This window comes from Typha angustifolia, chromosome 15 (genome assembly GCF_048772165.1).
Source record: "Typha angustifolia cultivar Huaian chromosome 15, ASM4877216v1, whole genome shotgun sequence".
NCBI lineage: Eukaryota > Viridiplantae > Streptophyta > Magnoliopsida > Poales > Typhaceae > Typha > Typha angustifolia.
This window is the reverse complement of record NC_133253.1, coordinates 8,132,382-8,146,877: the sequence shown is the minus strand read 5'-3', so window position 1 is coordinate 8,146,877 and position 14,496 is coordinate 8,132,382. Positions and strand designations below refer to the sequence as shown.

At 38.3% G+C, this 14,496-nt stretch overlaps 3 protein-coding genes and 2 non-coding genes across 5 annotated transcripts; 2 read left to right on the top strand and 3 right to left on the bottom strand.

Moving 5' to 3' along the window:
• Nucleotides 1-2,415: 2,415 nt before the first annotated feature.
• LOC140779089 (protein SODIUM POTASSIUM ROOT DEFECTIVE 2-like) lies at nt 2,416-3,560 on the top strand. Its single transcript, XM_073124051.1, has 3 exons — nt 2,416-3,009; nt 3,106-3,181; nt 3,263-3,560. The coding sequence occupies exons 1-3, from the start codon at nt 2,593-2,595 to the stop codon at nt 3,406-3,408; spliced, it is 639 nt and encodes a 212-aa protein (XP_072980152.1). The 5' UTR covers nt 2,416-2,592; the 3' UTR covers nt 3,409-3,560.
• Nucleotides 3,561-5,974: 2,414 nt separating this feature from the next.
• Nucleotides 5,975-6,048, top strand: TRNAR-UCG (transfer RNA arginine (anticodon UCG)). Its single transcript has one exon. It is a non-coding gene; the product is annotated as a tRNA-Arg (tRNA).
• A 72-nt stretch (nt 6,049-6,120) lies between these two features.
• TRNAE-CUC (transfer RNA glutamic acid (anticodon CUC)) lies at nt 6,121-6,193 on the bottom strand. Its single transcript has one exon. It is a non-coding gene; the product is annotated as a tRNA-Glu (tRNA).
• Nucleotides 6,194-7,131: 938 nt separating this feature from the next.
• On the bottom strand, nt 7,132-9,367 carry LOC140778309 (large ribosomal subunit protein uL29). Its single transcript, XM_073122952.1, has 4 exons — nt 9,218-9,367; nt 8,982-9,117; nt 8,741-8,897; nt 7,132-7,414 (listed from the first exon to the last, which is right to left on the bottom strand). The coding sequence occupies exons 1-4, from the start codon at nt 9,219-9,221 to the stop codon at nt 7,340-7,342; spliced, it is 372 nt and encodes a 123-aa protein (XP_072979053.1). The 5' UTR covers nt 9,222-9,367; the 3' UTR covers nt 7,132-7,339.
• Nucleotides 9,368-11,771: 2,404 nt separating this feature from the next.
• Nucleotides 11,772-12,608, bottom strand: LOC140778452 (uncharacterized). The gene has a single exon (XM_073123168.1). The coding sequence runs from the start codon at nt 12,515-12,517 to the stop codon at nt 11,912-11,914; it is 606 nt and encodes a 201-aa protein (XP_072979269.1). The 5' UTR covers nt 12,518-12,608; the 3' UTR covers nt 11,772-11,911.
• Nucleotides 12,609-14,496: the final 1,888 nt, after the last annotated feature.

The following is a 14,496-nucleotide window of genomic DNA, read 5'->3' as shown; positions in this document are numbered from 1 at the left end:
TACACTAGCTAGTGCAAGATTCCAGAAAGCCCACCAGTGATTCTCATAGATGAGAATTGATTTAGTTCAAGAGGTCCACTATTTACATTAGGCTCAGCTGCAACAACCAGTAGACTGGCATTGATTCTATGAATTATAAATTGGATTTGCTCAACTTTTTTAGGATAGTTTTCCCGCACTCGGCCCTAGCGGAATTCTCTCCTAGGGTTTGGTCGCCTTTTTCCCTGCTTACGTGGATGGAGTCACTGAAGAATTTATTTTCTTTGTTTTATTGTTGTCGTTGATGTTTTGGAGTACCACACTAACATATTTACTTATTTCTTTCTTATTTAACTCTTGCTGCACTTCTGAACGGTGCCATTAATATTGGCTAAGAAGAAGGCTTGTTTTTAGTGTCCTCGCACTTTCTACTTTGTTTTCTTTTAGGTATTAAGTTGTAACTAATTTCTTGAGACTCAGCGAATTATCTTCCTAAGCACTTTAACTCCCACAATCATCTAGACTAAGTTATAACAATTAGATTTCATCCCAAACTAACAATGCAAAAAATTTAAAATTAATGCAGTTCGCGGGTAAGTTGTTAAATGACCAAAATTATTTCCTACTATTCTCCAATAAAACTATATTTTTGTGAGATTAATTAAATCTTTTCACATCCATATCACAAAAAAATAAAAAAAATTAAGTGATTAAATTGAAAATATATAAGAATAAATTAAATTCAGGCAAAATCACAAGGGAGTAGACTAGAATTTACCTTAAAATCTTTATGTGATTAATGCATTTCCAAGCTTAGGATTAGGATCAGTAACTAGCTCTCTAACGTTTGCTTGTGAATTCATCTAAAACTTACAGATAGAAAACATTAGGAATCAAACTGTAATAATAATAATAATAATAATAATAATAATAATCAGAATAGGTTAAAAATAATAATAACTCAACTACTCCCATTTTATTATCATATAATTTCCACAGCCGCTTAGTTGCATTCAATATTACTTAAAAAAATTGGCACGTAGAAGAAGTTCATAGCAGCAGGACATATCTCAACATAATTCACGCTCAAAACAAGGAACTAAACTAACTCCTTTCCATTAAAAATATTTTCCTCTATAACACTAGATGATTGCTTCCTTAGTTTTACCAATCTAATTCACTTGTGAAAAAAAGTAAACTATCATCTAACAAAAGCAACTATAACTGGCCCAAAATTTAGATTCGTTTTTTTTATTTTTAATCATAGGAAGTCAATTATTTAATACACTAGGAGATGAATCTTTTTGGCTGGCCATCGTTTTTGTCAAAGTGGGTGACCATTAGAAAGGCAACACATCCCACATAACAAATATATGCAAAGTTAATAAAGTTATTATCGCATGGAAAGCTAATGATAATCATGTATATAATTTATATGGACATATAGTGCTACTTATAATAACGTTGTGATAGTGGCATGGAGGAAAAATCTTGAGCAAAGTAGTTTGAAAACGAGCAACGTGGCCGGCCGAAAGGATATATTTGTATTGCTTCTGCCGTTCAAAGTCGCCGGTTTCCCTTTTTAATCTTTTTTTCCAATTTAGGTGGGGCCTTTTATGCACTACATTTCTTGTTTAATAGTAATAATAATAAAGCTTATTCGAGAGGATTGTTAGCTTATCCGATCTTTTTAGGGTCCGATGGGCAATAAATAAATATGAAGGCTAACCTATTGCGGGTCGTCTCGGGCAATAGTTAGATAGATGTGTGCACATCCAACAACTTCAATTATACACGAATGTTAATCTAAAGAGACTGACGATTATTTAGATTGATCTGCATAAGATCAGCCTAGGAGGAATCCTATTCCATCGTGATTAAGATTATTCATTATATATATAATGTGTTTTTCTTCTCCATTTAACTATTGGAGGTCGAAATGGAATTATCGTAATCATGTAGAACTTTTTGACCTAATTCTTTCATCTTAGATTCGGTACCGGTTGTTCCTCTGAGGATCTAGATCTATCCGGGCATGGTGCATTCGATAGTTCTGATGATTTCGGATCTAATCATATCCCTCTTTATATTTACTTTTAAGCACAATTAAAACAGGCAAATACAAATAACTAAAACTTTGGCTTGCCAATAATGAACCAAATGTGATTCTAGAAATGGAGTTCCTAGATGCTGTCAGGATTCTCCTAGATGTGGAGGATTATGAAAACCTTGTTCTTGAGTGTGTAAACCTGCTAAGAAATCGGAGGAACTTCCGTGTAATTCGTGTATATAGAGAGGCCAAGAGATAGATACATCATTTTGTATGGTGATGGATATCTATTGGTCCTTCCCCCAAGACCTGTCTAATATTAAATCTTCTTGACACTCCCACCATGGATTTCTAGCCTATCTGAATACACTTCTTTACCTGATCAATATATATATATAAATTATATCATGGTGAGAGTTGTGTTAAATTCACCCATAGCCATGAGAGTAACTTTTTTACCTCCCATTCTCCAAATTTAAAAGCAAAGCCTCATCAAACTTGAGCTCTTCTTGTGAAGCTTCTCTCGCTTTTTAACACTCCTAAGCACTTAAAACATCAGATAGATGGCTTCTTTGCTCTTCAGAGATAAGAGAAGGATGAGCTTCTCCTGCTCATCCTCATCCTCAGCTGCTGTATGCATGAGCATAGATCGGCGGTCCATCGTTCGCCCTCTCGCCGGCCGACCTCTCGATCGCCATGCGCCTCACCTCAGAGACACACAGAGAACTAAGCAGTCTCAACCCTCCTCAAACACCAAAACCAAGAACCAAAACTATAGCAAGAGAAGCTCAGAGAGACCCACTGAACTAATCAGTCCTGTGGACTCTTCACGATACCTGCTCAAATCTTCGCGGTACATGTTGAGTGACACTAACATCATCGACGTCTTTCCTGATCATGCACCAGTTCCTGCTCTCGCGTGGAAAAGAGAGGATGAGGCAGTCGTTTTGAGGTCATCTTCTACTAGATCACAGGACCAGGTCTTGTACGAGATGCTCTAATAATTCTCTTTGTTCATTTGCTTGTTTCTAGATGCTGGACAATATATGGGCTGATCACTTGGCTGTGTCTTTTAGGTTGTGGTTTTGAGAGTATCCTTGCATTGCAAAGGTTGTGCAGGAAAAGTCAAGAAGCACATCTCAAAGATGGAAGGTGGGATCTATATGTGTTTGTGTTTGACTCTTTAGTTCACTTGGTTACATGTCAAGTGTCTAAAATTGAGAAAGATTGCAGGGGTGACATCCTTCAACATAGACTTGGCGGCGAAGAAGGTGACGGTGGTCGGAGACGTCACGCCTTTGGGCGTGCTTAATAGCATCTCGAAGGTCAAGAATGCGCAGTTCTGGGCGTCGCCACCGCGGTCGTCGGCGTCGTTCTAATCAAATTTACACCTCTTAAGCTGCAGAACCTTTTTTTTCCATATTAATTTTCTTTTATCTGTTCTTAGTCAAGAGGCGTATATTGAGTAGTCTTTATCTTGAGGTTGTCTGACTATAAATCTATGTTCCAAAGAGTTCTGGGACATTCAGTACCCTTTCCTATGAATTAGTGATCTGCTTTGATCTGAACTAGAAGATTCAGGGCTATATGATTTAATTGTTGAGGATGTTGACAAGTAAAACGATCTGGCAACTGGAACTTGTACTGTTGGCTGTTCTTATTTACTACAGTGTAGAGGAAAAACTTTAGATTAAATATCATAATTAATCCTCTCCAAAAAGATTAATGAAGTGTAATCATGCAGCAAAATTTTGTGTCTTCCACCAGATTCTGAGGGAAGTTACTGATTAAATGTCCTAATTATCCCCGTCAGCAATTCATGTACAATCTTAATAAACTACATATAAGCTATAGGGATTTAGCTAGGAAATTGAAACCATTTCATGGCACAAATCTTTGCAAGTAAAACAGAGGTTATCATTGTAAATCAGTGGTCACGTTCTATGATTATTGGGGCTAATTTAGTAGTTATTGCATCATAACATTGTATTAGTATATTCTAGATATTTTATAATTAATTTTTTGAGAGGACTGACTCAGTTATCTAACCGATTTAACTTATAATTATCCAACGAGCTCATATATATATATATATATATATACATATAAAAGTAGACTATCTCTAGTCCATTGAAATCTGAGACCAGGAATTCTCCCTTTAGAACACATACTATCCTAACATGCCACCAAAAGAGAGACAGAGACAAGTGAATCGCAGAGCTTAAGACAGCAAAAATACACTAAAAGCGAAGGCCCCAGAGGTGTCAAGCACAAAGAAATTAAAAGACATAAAAAGCATCAACCCAGCAAACCCGAGAAGAAATAATCCTACAATGATGAGCCCAAGATGGAGAGTGTACATGTAGCCTCTCCAGATGAACTGTTACCCAGGAATTTATACCTTTCTCCGAGGATAAAAGGCAGCTTCTTTGCTACGGTTCTTAGACTTGTTGATCTAAACGATGTAGTCCTTCAGGGGAGCCACCTTTTCCTGCTACTATTTTGTAAGCAGAGAGGCGTGCTTGGCATGGATATTTTTCTTTCCCACTTTCCTTTGTTCCAGTGCAGTTCCACCTTATAAAAGAACCCTCCTGGTTGCACTCCTGAACAGTGTTATTCATCTGCAAGTTTGACCCTTCTTAATGTGAGTGTTTGGCCAGACTAGGCTTCCTTAAACTTATTAATCCTTGAACTTATTACTTGAAGGATTATACATTAAATACGATCAAATATTAGCACTTGGGCCGAAAAGTTCAGCATTTTATGAAATATGAATCTAATATTTCTATCAAGTTTATTGATTCTAACACGACGATGTCAACATTTTAATTATGTTTAGGATAAAATATTGAATTTTGCAGTGCTTTATACTTACGTAAAATGCCCATAAGTATAATATTTTTCTGTTAACATTTTTTTTTTTGTGATTTATAGATTAACATCGATCCCAAGTACATTCAAGAATCAAAGTGTAATCATGTTAGCAAGCTAATAAACTACCTTCTCTCTATGCAAATGTGTATCAACCAACAAACTTTATGCACCCCATGAAAAAAAGTTAAAAAAATTTCTCGCTTTATAATAGCATCTTTATGACTATGAACTGATCAAACTGAACTCCAACTAATGTCTACAAAAAAAAATCTAGAATTTGAGAAGGAGCCATCAATAAATATAACAAGCCCGGTCCACTAACATAAAGGGTCGAGGATTCAAACCTCTATCCTTGTAAAGGTGATGCCGAGAAATTTAGCGTGGGTGGCACTAAAGATTTAATCCTCTTGAGTTATAAATAGCATTTGCTACTCCTCATTTAGTTTGAGTTATAAATAGCATGGGTGGCACTAAAAACCAAGACTTCTATGTACTAATATTCAAGAAACACGGTGAACTGCAGCACCGACTCAACCCCGCCCATCCCATGCACCAACGTCGCCGACCCCACCCGTTCACGTACTTCCCCGTCCGCCCCACCCCCGACCCCCGCGACCACCGCGAGGTGCGACTCCGAGTCGGCGCTGGAGGAGGGGTTGGTGCCGCCGAGGTTATGTCGTGCATGAAGAAGGTCAAAGGCTGGTCAACGCTCGAGGACTTAGCAGCGGTGGGTGTTGTAGGAGTAGTTAAGTATGGCAATGGAGTGGCCGGAGACGAGTCTCGTACCGGATTGGAATGGTGATTAGAAGCAGAAGCAGGAGGGGAGAGGGGGTGTGTGCATGGTTTGGCTTAGTGTGTTTGCTAGAAGAAAAGGGTTGATTGATGAATACACAGACATAGGAATAAAGAGAGGATTAGAGAGGATCATGGGAGATGGAGTGGGTTGGACTTGAGATGCAGTGAAGCGTTATGGCTAGGGTTCTGACTCTCGTGAGTAGTAGCGAGATGGAACTGACACCCTTAATTTATGTTCATATTAGTACATTTCTCAGTACAAAGGAAATATAAATTGACCGCATAGCGCAGTGGATTAGCGCGTCTGACTTCGGATCAGAAGGTCGTGGGTTCGACTCCCACTGTGGTCGTTGCCTTTTTTATATTATTTTATATTTTGTATTATTTTATTGCGTGAAAAAAATAATAACAAACAAAAATATTTCCGTTGCCGGGACTTGAACCCGGGTCTCTCGGGTGAGAGCCGAGTATCCTAACCAACTAGACTACAACGGAGTTGTTAAAAGGAAATATAAATTATAAAATAGAATAACTATAAGATTTGATTTGACTTTGATTATAGTGGAAAAAGTCTAACCTCACCTAGGCCGGTCAACTTACTCTCATAAACTCTGTCCTCAAATTCGATCCCTATCTCTCCTCGAATGGGCTCCTTTGGCCTTTGGCTATTTGGACAAGGTGGCTAAGTTAACTAGACGAATTAACTTGGAGGTGTAGGATTTATCCTACACGGCTCATTGGCTTCCCCAATTATGGTTGATAGTAGATTTAGCAACTACCACTCCACTTTGATTGCTGAGGTTATGACCCTCAATACTGCTCTCCACTCCCTCCACTTCAGGGGTATCAGTGTATATCACTCATCTTGAATCGAGTATGGTGGCTCCTTTCACCGATGACTATTTGTTCTTAATTTCTCTTCATGGAGGCTGCTACTAAGTATAGAAGATAGAGAGAGATATGAGCTTTTGGTGCACTTGGTGGGGTCCTTCTCTGATGATGTTAATGGCGCTTATTATAATAGGGCCAGTTAATTAATTAATTTTATCTTTTAAAAACAACAAACTACGACAATAAACTTTGAGAGTAGTAATAGAAGGGTCAAAAATTCAGTCGTTGTAGGCTGACGACAATAACAGCCTGATAGATCCAGGGAGACAATAGTTCATTCGGCCTTATAATTGAAGAAGATTAACCAATGTTGTTTCAAACCACTTTACTTACAAAAGTCTGAAGTTTACGCTGGTTCAAGAAAATTAAGTAAAAATGGAAATAGATTGCAAAGAAGGCTGCCAAGCTCCAGAATTACGTTTGGTGATCCCTTGCAATTGTTGACCGACTGACAGCAGTCATTACATTGACAACATAACAGAATTCTCTGCCATGCTATATGATGGAAGTGCACGGGGCCAACTGAGTTCACAAGTAAAAGAGAACAGAAAATAAAAGAGCCTGCTCAAAATCGTTTTTCACATCGTAGACAGAACTGATATGCCCAAAAGAACCAATACCATCGCAATAATGCCAAATAATTGAAGAGCAATGGATTGAGCAATGCAAAGTTCAAGTCATTCCTGTGAAAACAATGGATACTTGATAACAAAAGCATCAGATAAAGGGTGTTCACTCCACAGTTCTACTCTATGCTTTGATTGCATACTTCCGCATAGGAAAGTACTTCTCTCTCTTTTTCTCTCGTTCCGTCTTCAAAGATTCCTGTTCAATTATAGGGAACAAAATCAGTATATGCAGTGAATGAAAGGCACAAGTGGAATATCCTACTCAACATTCTTGTAATCTTTCACAAAGCAATCGAATATATTCATCTCCTCGATTATACAAGTGCTTTAAAAACAGCCAAACTTGTGAATATCGTTTATAAATGCAAATTAAGTTCATCCAAGACCTCCTTGTGATAGGTTCATCTTTGTTAATTTCCCAAGCAATTCAGAATACAATTAAATAACACAATAAGTTTATTTCAGATAAAGCTCTCCTCCATCTTAGATGTAAGCATTTCAGTAATGTAGATATGACCCTTTAAGGCGAAGTTCTCCTCAACTAACATGTCAACATTGTATTCTTCCATGTCACAAGCTTTAACTATTTTTCTGGAGGGAGGGCCATACAAGATCCACCAGATATATCCAGTTGAGTTGGGTGAATGTTCAACATCTATTGTTCTTCATGAGAACCTTAAAAAAGATATATAAATTCTAAGGTTCAAACTTTTCCTTTTTTTTTTCCTCTACAGAAAATAGTTATGCATGACATTTTACAGTAAATGGCAAACTAACATAATCCAATAAACAATCACAAAGTTAATACTGAAGGGCATGCAACCCTTTCAATTATTTTATTTCCACCGTGTTTTAGTTTCCATATTCATCAGTAAAACAGTTCAGTTTTCCCAAGTCTAATAAGAAGAAGAAAACTCAACAAACATTTAATTACAATTATATCTCTTATCTAAGATTGCCTTTCGGGGAATAAAATTCACAATCTAATTTTGCCTAAGAAAATTTGAATTTTTAAAAATATATGCGTTGCTAAAATTAATGCACAGCAAACACAGATGAATGCTGAACATCAAGTAATGATCCAAAAAGTTAACTACTAAAATAGTGGTCAAAATTGCCAAATAGCAGAAGTAACAATATGGCATCCTGGCCTTCAAAGAATTATGTACAATGTGGATAAACAAACTCTGAGAATACTTATCGATTACAAAAGTCATCGATAGAATTGAAAAATAAAAAGAAAAAACAGGCAATTGAATGACAAAATTACATCTCATCACATAAAAAAGGAGCTGATCATGAAATAGACTAGTTGGAAGGAATTAATTCATAAGACAACCTGAATTCAAAATAAAAGGCACGCAGATAGCATCATGCTATATAAAATCAAGTGTCCTAGTAAAAAAATCGATCTTTGGAACGATCACGAAACATCATACAGACGATCCTCAAAGGGTTAAGATTTTGCAAAAGAAAACAAAGGAAAAGAAAAGAGATGAAACGGATGGGCAAGGGAAATCACCTGGTGCTTAGTGAGGCGGCGGCGAATGGCGCGAGTCTTCTTGGGCCTGAGATCAAGGGGCTGGAACTTCTTGTTCTTGTACGCCTCCCTCAACGCCGCCTTCTGCTTCTGTGAGATCACCGTAAGCACCCGCGCGATCGACAACCTCACCACCTTGCTAAAGCACCAAATCCAACACTAACAACTATGAGACGGAGACCAAAATGGTCACTAACAATTGGGGATTTTAAAGAAAACTAACATCTTGGAGAGCTTGTTGGGGGCACCGCCGGTGACTTTAGCGACGCGGAGGAGGGAGAGCTCCGTCTTGAGATCCTTAAGCTGGTTGAGTAGATCCGCCTTCGTCTTCCCGCGGAGCTCGTGGACCTTAATCCTCGCTGCCATTAAGAAAAGAGAAATCGATATGAAAAGGAGACGAAGAGTAGAAAAGAGAGAGAGAGAGAGGCGTGAGATGGAGAAGGCGATTGAATTTCTTACCCATTATTGAGACAGTGATGGGCTGGGCGACGGAGAAGTTGAGAAATGCACCAAACGGCGGCTGGAAAGGAGATATGGGAGCGTTAAAAACCCTACCGCTCTCGAAACCCTAATTTACCGCATCCCTGGCTGGAGAACGGTTTGCAGCAACTTGCTCCGGTCGATACTTGGCACTTCGAGATTGGATAGCCAGTGTAGGCCCAAGGCCCATTTAGGTTGTTTTATCTTTCTTTTAGGGTTAATTTTGTATTATTATGTCCGCCTGAAATTTAAACTGAATTGTAACTACAAATGTTATTAACATGACAAAATAACTTAAATAATTATAATTCTATTAAATAAATATGTATTTGGAAAGAAAGTTCATGACTTAGTGATACAAAAAAAAAGTAATTTTTATTCAAATTAGAATACTTTCTAAGATTAAAAGAAAAACATGGAACACTGTTAAATTTGGATATACAATTTTAAATTTGTGACTTATTCAAAAATTAAGAGGTATAGACAGACCGTGATACAAAATAAATTTTATAGGACTAAAATACTTTCTGTTACAGAGTAATAAAAATAAATTGAACCTTTTTTTGTAATTGTGGAGCACAATTCTCTCAAAGAAAAGAGTTTTCAAAATTTTAAGCTCTTATTATCACTTAGGCGTAGACTGTCAAGCTCAATAAGCGACTTAGGCTTGGCTCAAGCTCAGCTCGGCTGAAGTTCGGGTTTGAATCGGTTCGATCAGAGTTGAGCCAAGCCCAAGTCGCTAAAAGCCTAAAACCGGCTCAAAATTAACATCGAGCTAAGCCTGAGCTGGAGCTGGCTTGCTTAGGCTCAGCTCGATAGGCTCGGTAAGGGTGCCTCCACATCTACAACTTTGGTATTCAGACGTCAGAATAATATCTAGATAAGATCGTAAACCTCCATATCTATAACTTTGTCATTCACGACTTCTCTAAATTTAGAATCTATCTACGCGAAATGAAGGATTAATCTTAGAAATATAAGGAAAACTAATTTAGTAAAGTTAGTTAGTTAACTTTATCTTATTGTTTGAATTTTAAATAATTTACATGTGGATCCAATCCACTAAGGATTTTTACTCCTATAAATAGTAGTGGATATATGTTATAATAAACATTGAAGGAAATCATGGAATGAATATTGAACTAAGTTAAGTTAAGTTATTTTGTATTACTTATCGTTCTTATCTTTTATTGTAGTCGTTAGATTGTCGTTATCTTTCTAAGAGTAGATCATAGCCATAGAACATCCAACACTTTCTAAACCCTTAGCCACCACTTTCCTCCGGCAAACACCCTACCATGTGGCCGTCTACTACCATCCTTGGTTGTTCACTATCCTCCGATGATCGTTATAACGTCGGATATTTACTGTTCTACCCCATTTGAATTTTCGAGATTACCTCTCAAAATCTCAGGATCATCCTATGAACGGATCGTTCCAGATCTGGTTTATAACAGATAATATACAGATTATATATAGCATCAAAAGAAATATGTATTACTAGATACAAGAAACTAAATAGTGCACACCCTCCTCACCTTCCTCAGCTTTTCTTCTCCTGCTTAGTTCAAGTTCAACGGAGTAATAGTTCAGCGATGCATATAGCTTGAAGTCTAATGTAGAAATCTTAGTACATTAGCTAAAACTTAATTAAGTCTTAATCCCTTTGTATCTATAGAGGATTAGCTTTTTGTTCAGCCCATATCTAGCCTTCGGGCTCTTGGATGATAAAAAAAAAACTCCAATTATCCTTCCCACTTTTCTAAATATTATCATTAGTTACACCATAAATGCTAGGAAAAATCTCGTCTGGACCTACCCTATGTTTCTTTACTTACAAACCAATAGGACTGTAGCTCAGGCTCGGCTTAGGCTCGCCTCGATTGAAGCTCAAGTTCAGCTTGGCTTGGTTAGAGTTGAGATTAGCTCGAGCCGAGTTCAATGGCTCAAAAATAATTTCAAGTCGAGCCTGAATTGGAGCTGGCTAGGTCAGATTTAGTATAAAAGGGTTTCTCACAAAACCCTAGTTCCCAAATCCCAAGTCCCAATTTCGTTTCTCGATGGCAACTCTCTCAAATCTCTAGCCCATCTCCTCCTTCTCCTCCTCCGGCTCCGGCAATGGTTAGTCCCATGTTCGTCCTCCTCAAGCCGCCGCCGCCTTCTCCTCCTCCTTCGACAATGACGAGTTGCCTCCTACTCCTTCGACAATGACAAACCGGCTCCTCCTTCGACAACGACAAGCCCTTTGCTCGCCCTCCTCTAAGTTGGCACCTCGTCCTCCTTCGCCAAGCTGCTGCCTCGTCCTTGTCCTCTATCAACTCGATCTGACTCGGTTTAGCACGATCCGGCTTGGCTTAAATAAAGCTTGATAATAAGCTCATTTTCAGGCTTGGTCCGGCTCAACTCAAGTTAAGCTGAGCCGAGCCTGAACAAAATTATAAGGCTTAGAAAATAATTTTAAGTCGAGTCGGATCCGAAGCAAGCGCGAGCATCGATTACACGGACACCCCCTTCAAACGGATTTCGCCGCTAAAAGCAATTGAAGCTTGTTCATCTCAAGACATTCAAATTTCATATTAAACGATATGCATCAATATCCGTGTAGGAAAAAAAAAATCCAAGATTAGAACACATATTAATACATCAACAACCAAGGTAAAGCGGTTCATCATCTCAATCACCACCGCCCTCCACCGCTGCCGCGACCGGCTTCTGCGGCCAGACGCTAATTCTCTCCTTCTCAAACTTGACAAAGACGGCGGCGGCGGCGGCCACCGTATAGATCTGGATGAATATAACGGCCGGTGCGTGGTACGCGACCAGCGCCTTCCCCGAGGCGAGCTCGACGAGGAGCAGCGCGGCCAAGCCCAGCCCGGCGAGCCGACCATTGAGCCGTTCGCTATAAGGGGTGAAGCCGATCTCCACCTCCACTCCCATCGCCGACATCGCCGTTCGCAGCGGCACCGGGGGTAGCATTACCGCCTTCTTGTTCTTCCCGGAGGAGGAGGAAGGGGATTTCTTGGAACGGCGCTGCTCAGCCTTCTTGCCAGTGCCGCTGCGGTACTTGAGGCGGACCTGGGCGAGGCGGTTCTCGAAGGTCGCGTCACCGTCGCTGTTAGCGGCAGCCCCCGAATCTTGGTCGGAGCTGGTGACGTCGTCGGAGTCGGAGGCGGCGTGAGGGGGGAAGGGAAGAAGGGAGCGGTGGGGATTAGGATTTGGTAGGAGAGGTGGGCTGAGGGTGGAAGGGAAGGGATTGGAGATTGGGATGATGCCGGCCATCTGTTTGCTTGAATGCCTCTGTTGCGTTACTATCTTCCTTCCTTGGTGTGGATAAGAGGAGAGTGTAGTTGATTTCTCTCTCTCTCTCTCTCTCTTTTTTTTCATTCTTCTTTTCCTTTTATTTATCTTTTAAACTATTTTTTGGATTCATGGGTCCAGGATCGGCCACATCTCCATGAAGCTGGAGGTAGTAGATAGTCTGGGTCTACTACAGGCTTCTTCCGGCCCTATACTGTTCAGATTGGGCCATTAACCTAAATTGAACGGATTGGATTGTGATGTTACATGTGAGTCAACACAACGCATCAATCTTGTGTATCCGACAGTTCTGTATATCGATGTATATTCGATCGGCAGAAATTTAGCTCGCCCAAAATCTCAATCCATTTTAACTCATTTGCAAATCTTTTACTTTTATGTACGAAATCTTTTATTTGCAACTAAATGTATTAACGTTTGAGATAATAGTACTAAAAATGAATCAAATTTATGATTTTTAACTTTATTTTTGTCTCCTCATATGTCTGAAATAAGATTTTTTTAGCAACACGACGCAATTTATAGAAAATAGACTACGCTTTAAACTTAATATCAAATAGATATATTTTAGTGTAGATATCCGTGTGACATTAAACTTATCAATATTTTACTTTTAGATAAGAATGTCAGAAAAGTTTTTTTAGACAATATTGAATTTGTTCAGTATTTATTTTTCAGAAAACAATGAAATTTTTAGTATTTTTTTATCAGCAAAAAATTAGATAAAATCTAAAATAAAAATTTTAAGGAGCCTTAGTCCTTTTTATTTGCCATTCCAATCGATCAGATTAAATTTTGATCAAATTATTATATTTATTTCTCTTTTATTTTTTTAATAATATATCATATATACAAAATATACTTTTAGTTAGAAAATTATAGCCTTGGAAATCAAGTACATAAAAGTTTAGCATTTTTCACAACAAAAACTTATTAGTTCAGTATTTTTATATCCTCTATCTTTAATAGTGTTGAATTTTTTTCAACATTTTCTAAAATAAAAATATTATTTTTATTAGCATTTTACTTAGAAGATAAATATGCTGAACTCATACATTAAATTTAATATCAATTCGCTGACAACTACACTAAAAGAAACATCTTTTAATATTAAATTTGAAAGATAGAACTCCCCGTTCCCTTCCTTAAACCTATTGAAGTCGTAGGAAGCTTGATATAACTCATCATCCCAATCGCACTGGTTAATTACTTCCTCCTCTTATCCTGGGTTGTTGTACTACGTGAGGAAAAATTATGGCCAATTATACGAATCAGTGGGCGTGGCTATGGTTTACTCAGTATCTGTTCTTATTCTTCTCCACAAGTTATAATGATTCCTAATCCACACAGCTGGATATCTCCCTCTCTATCGGCGTTTGGTAGAATATCTTATACATCCATCACCGTAGACACGCATAGGAGTCGGAGGATAAAGTCACTTATTCCCACCAACCCGGATTACGTACTGGTAACCTCTTTCTATAGCCCCCTAAGCAATACATACACCTTTATCTTTGAACTATTTATACTTCGATGACTTTCGTTTACCTTTAAACACCTTACCTATGAATAAACTTGAAGATAGGATATTAATCACGCAATCGCTTAAATACGCAGTGTTATTTGAGAATTTTCATAAGAAAAAAATAATAATTAAAGAGGCAAATTGCCATACAATTTCATGGTGGAAGAGACCAACTAGAGAGACAGCAGTCCTAATCACTCATTACTCATTATGCCACATCATTCCTTACACCCCCATAGTATACACTTTACAAACAATCCCACCTTCTTCTTCCTTGCAACCGAAGCTTTTTATTTTTCCAACATCCCTCCATCTCATTCCCCATCCCCTTTAATAACCAACCCCTTAGAGAGATAGATAGATAGATAGATAGAGGGAGAGAGAGAGAGAGAGAAAGAGAGAAAGAGAGAAAGAG

Excerpts from the sequence above, each read along its gene's own strand:
- LOC140779089 (XM_073124051.1), top strand. The coding sequence starts at position 2,593 with ATGGCTTCTTTGCTCTTCAGAGATAAGAGAAGGATGAGCTTCTCCTGC. Across the intron at positions 3,010-3,105 it reads CTACTAGATCACAGGACCAG|GTTGTGGTTTTGAGAGTATC; the intron begins GTCTTGTACGAG and ends TGTGTCTTTTAG. Across the intron at positions 3,182-3,262 it reads GCACATCTCAAAGATGGAAG|GGGTGACATCCTTCAACATA; the intron begins GTGGGATCTATA and ends GAAAGATTGCAG.
- LOC140778309 (XM_073122952.1), bottom strand. Across the intron at positions 8,898-8,981 it reads CCCAACAAGCTCTCCAAGAT|CAAGGTGGTGAGGTTGTCGA; the intron begins GTTAGTTTTCTT and ends TTGGTGCTTTAG. Across the intron at positions 7,415-8,740 it reads GCCGCCTCACTAAGCACCAG|GAATCTTTGAAGACGGAACG; the intron begins GTGATTTCCCTT and ends ATAATTGAACAG.
- LOC140778452 (XM_073123168.1), bottom strand. The coding sequence starts at position 12,517 with ATGGCCGGCATCATCCCAATCTCCAATCCCTTCCCTTCCACCCTCAGC.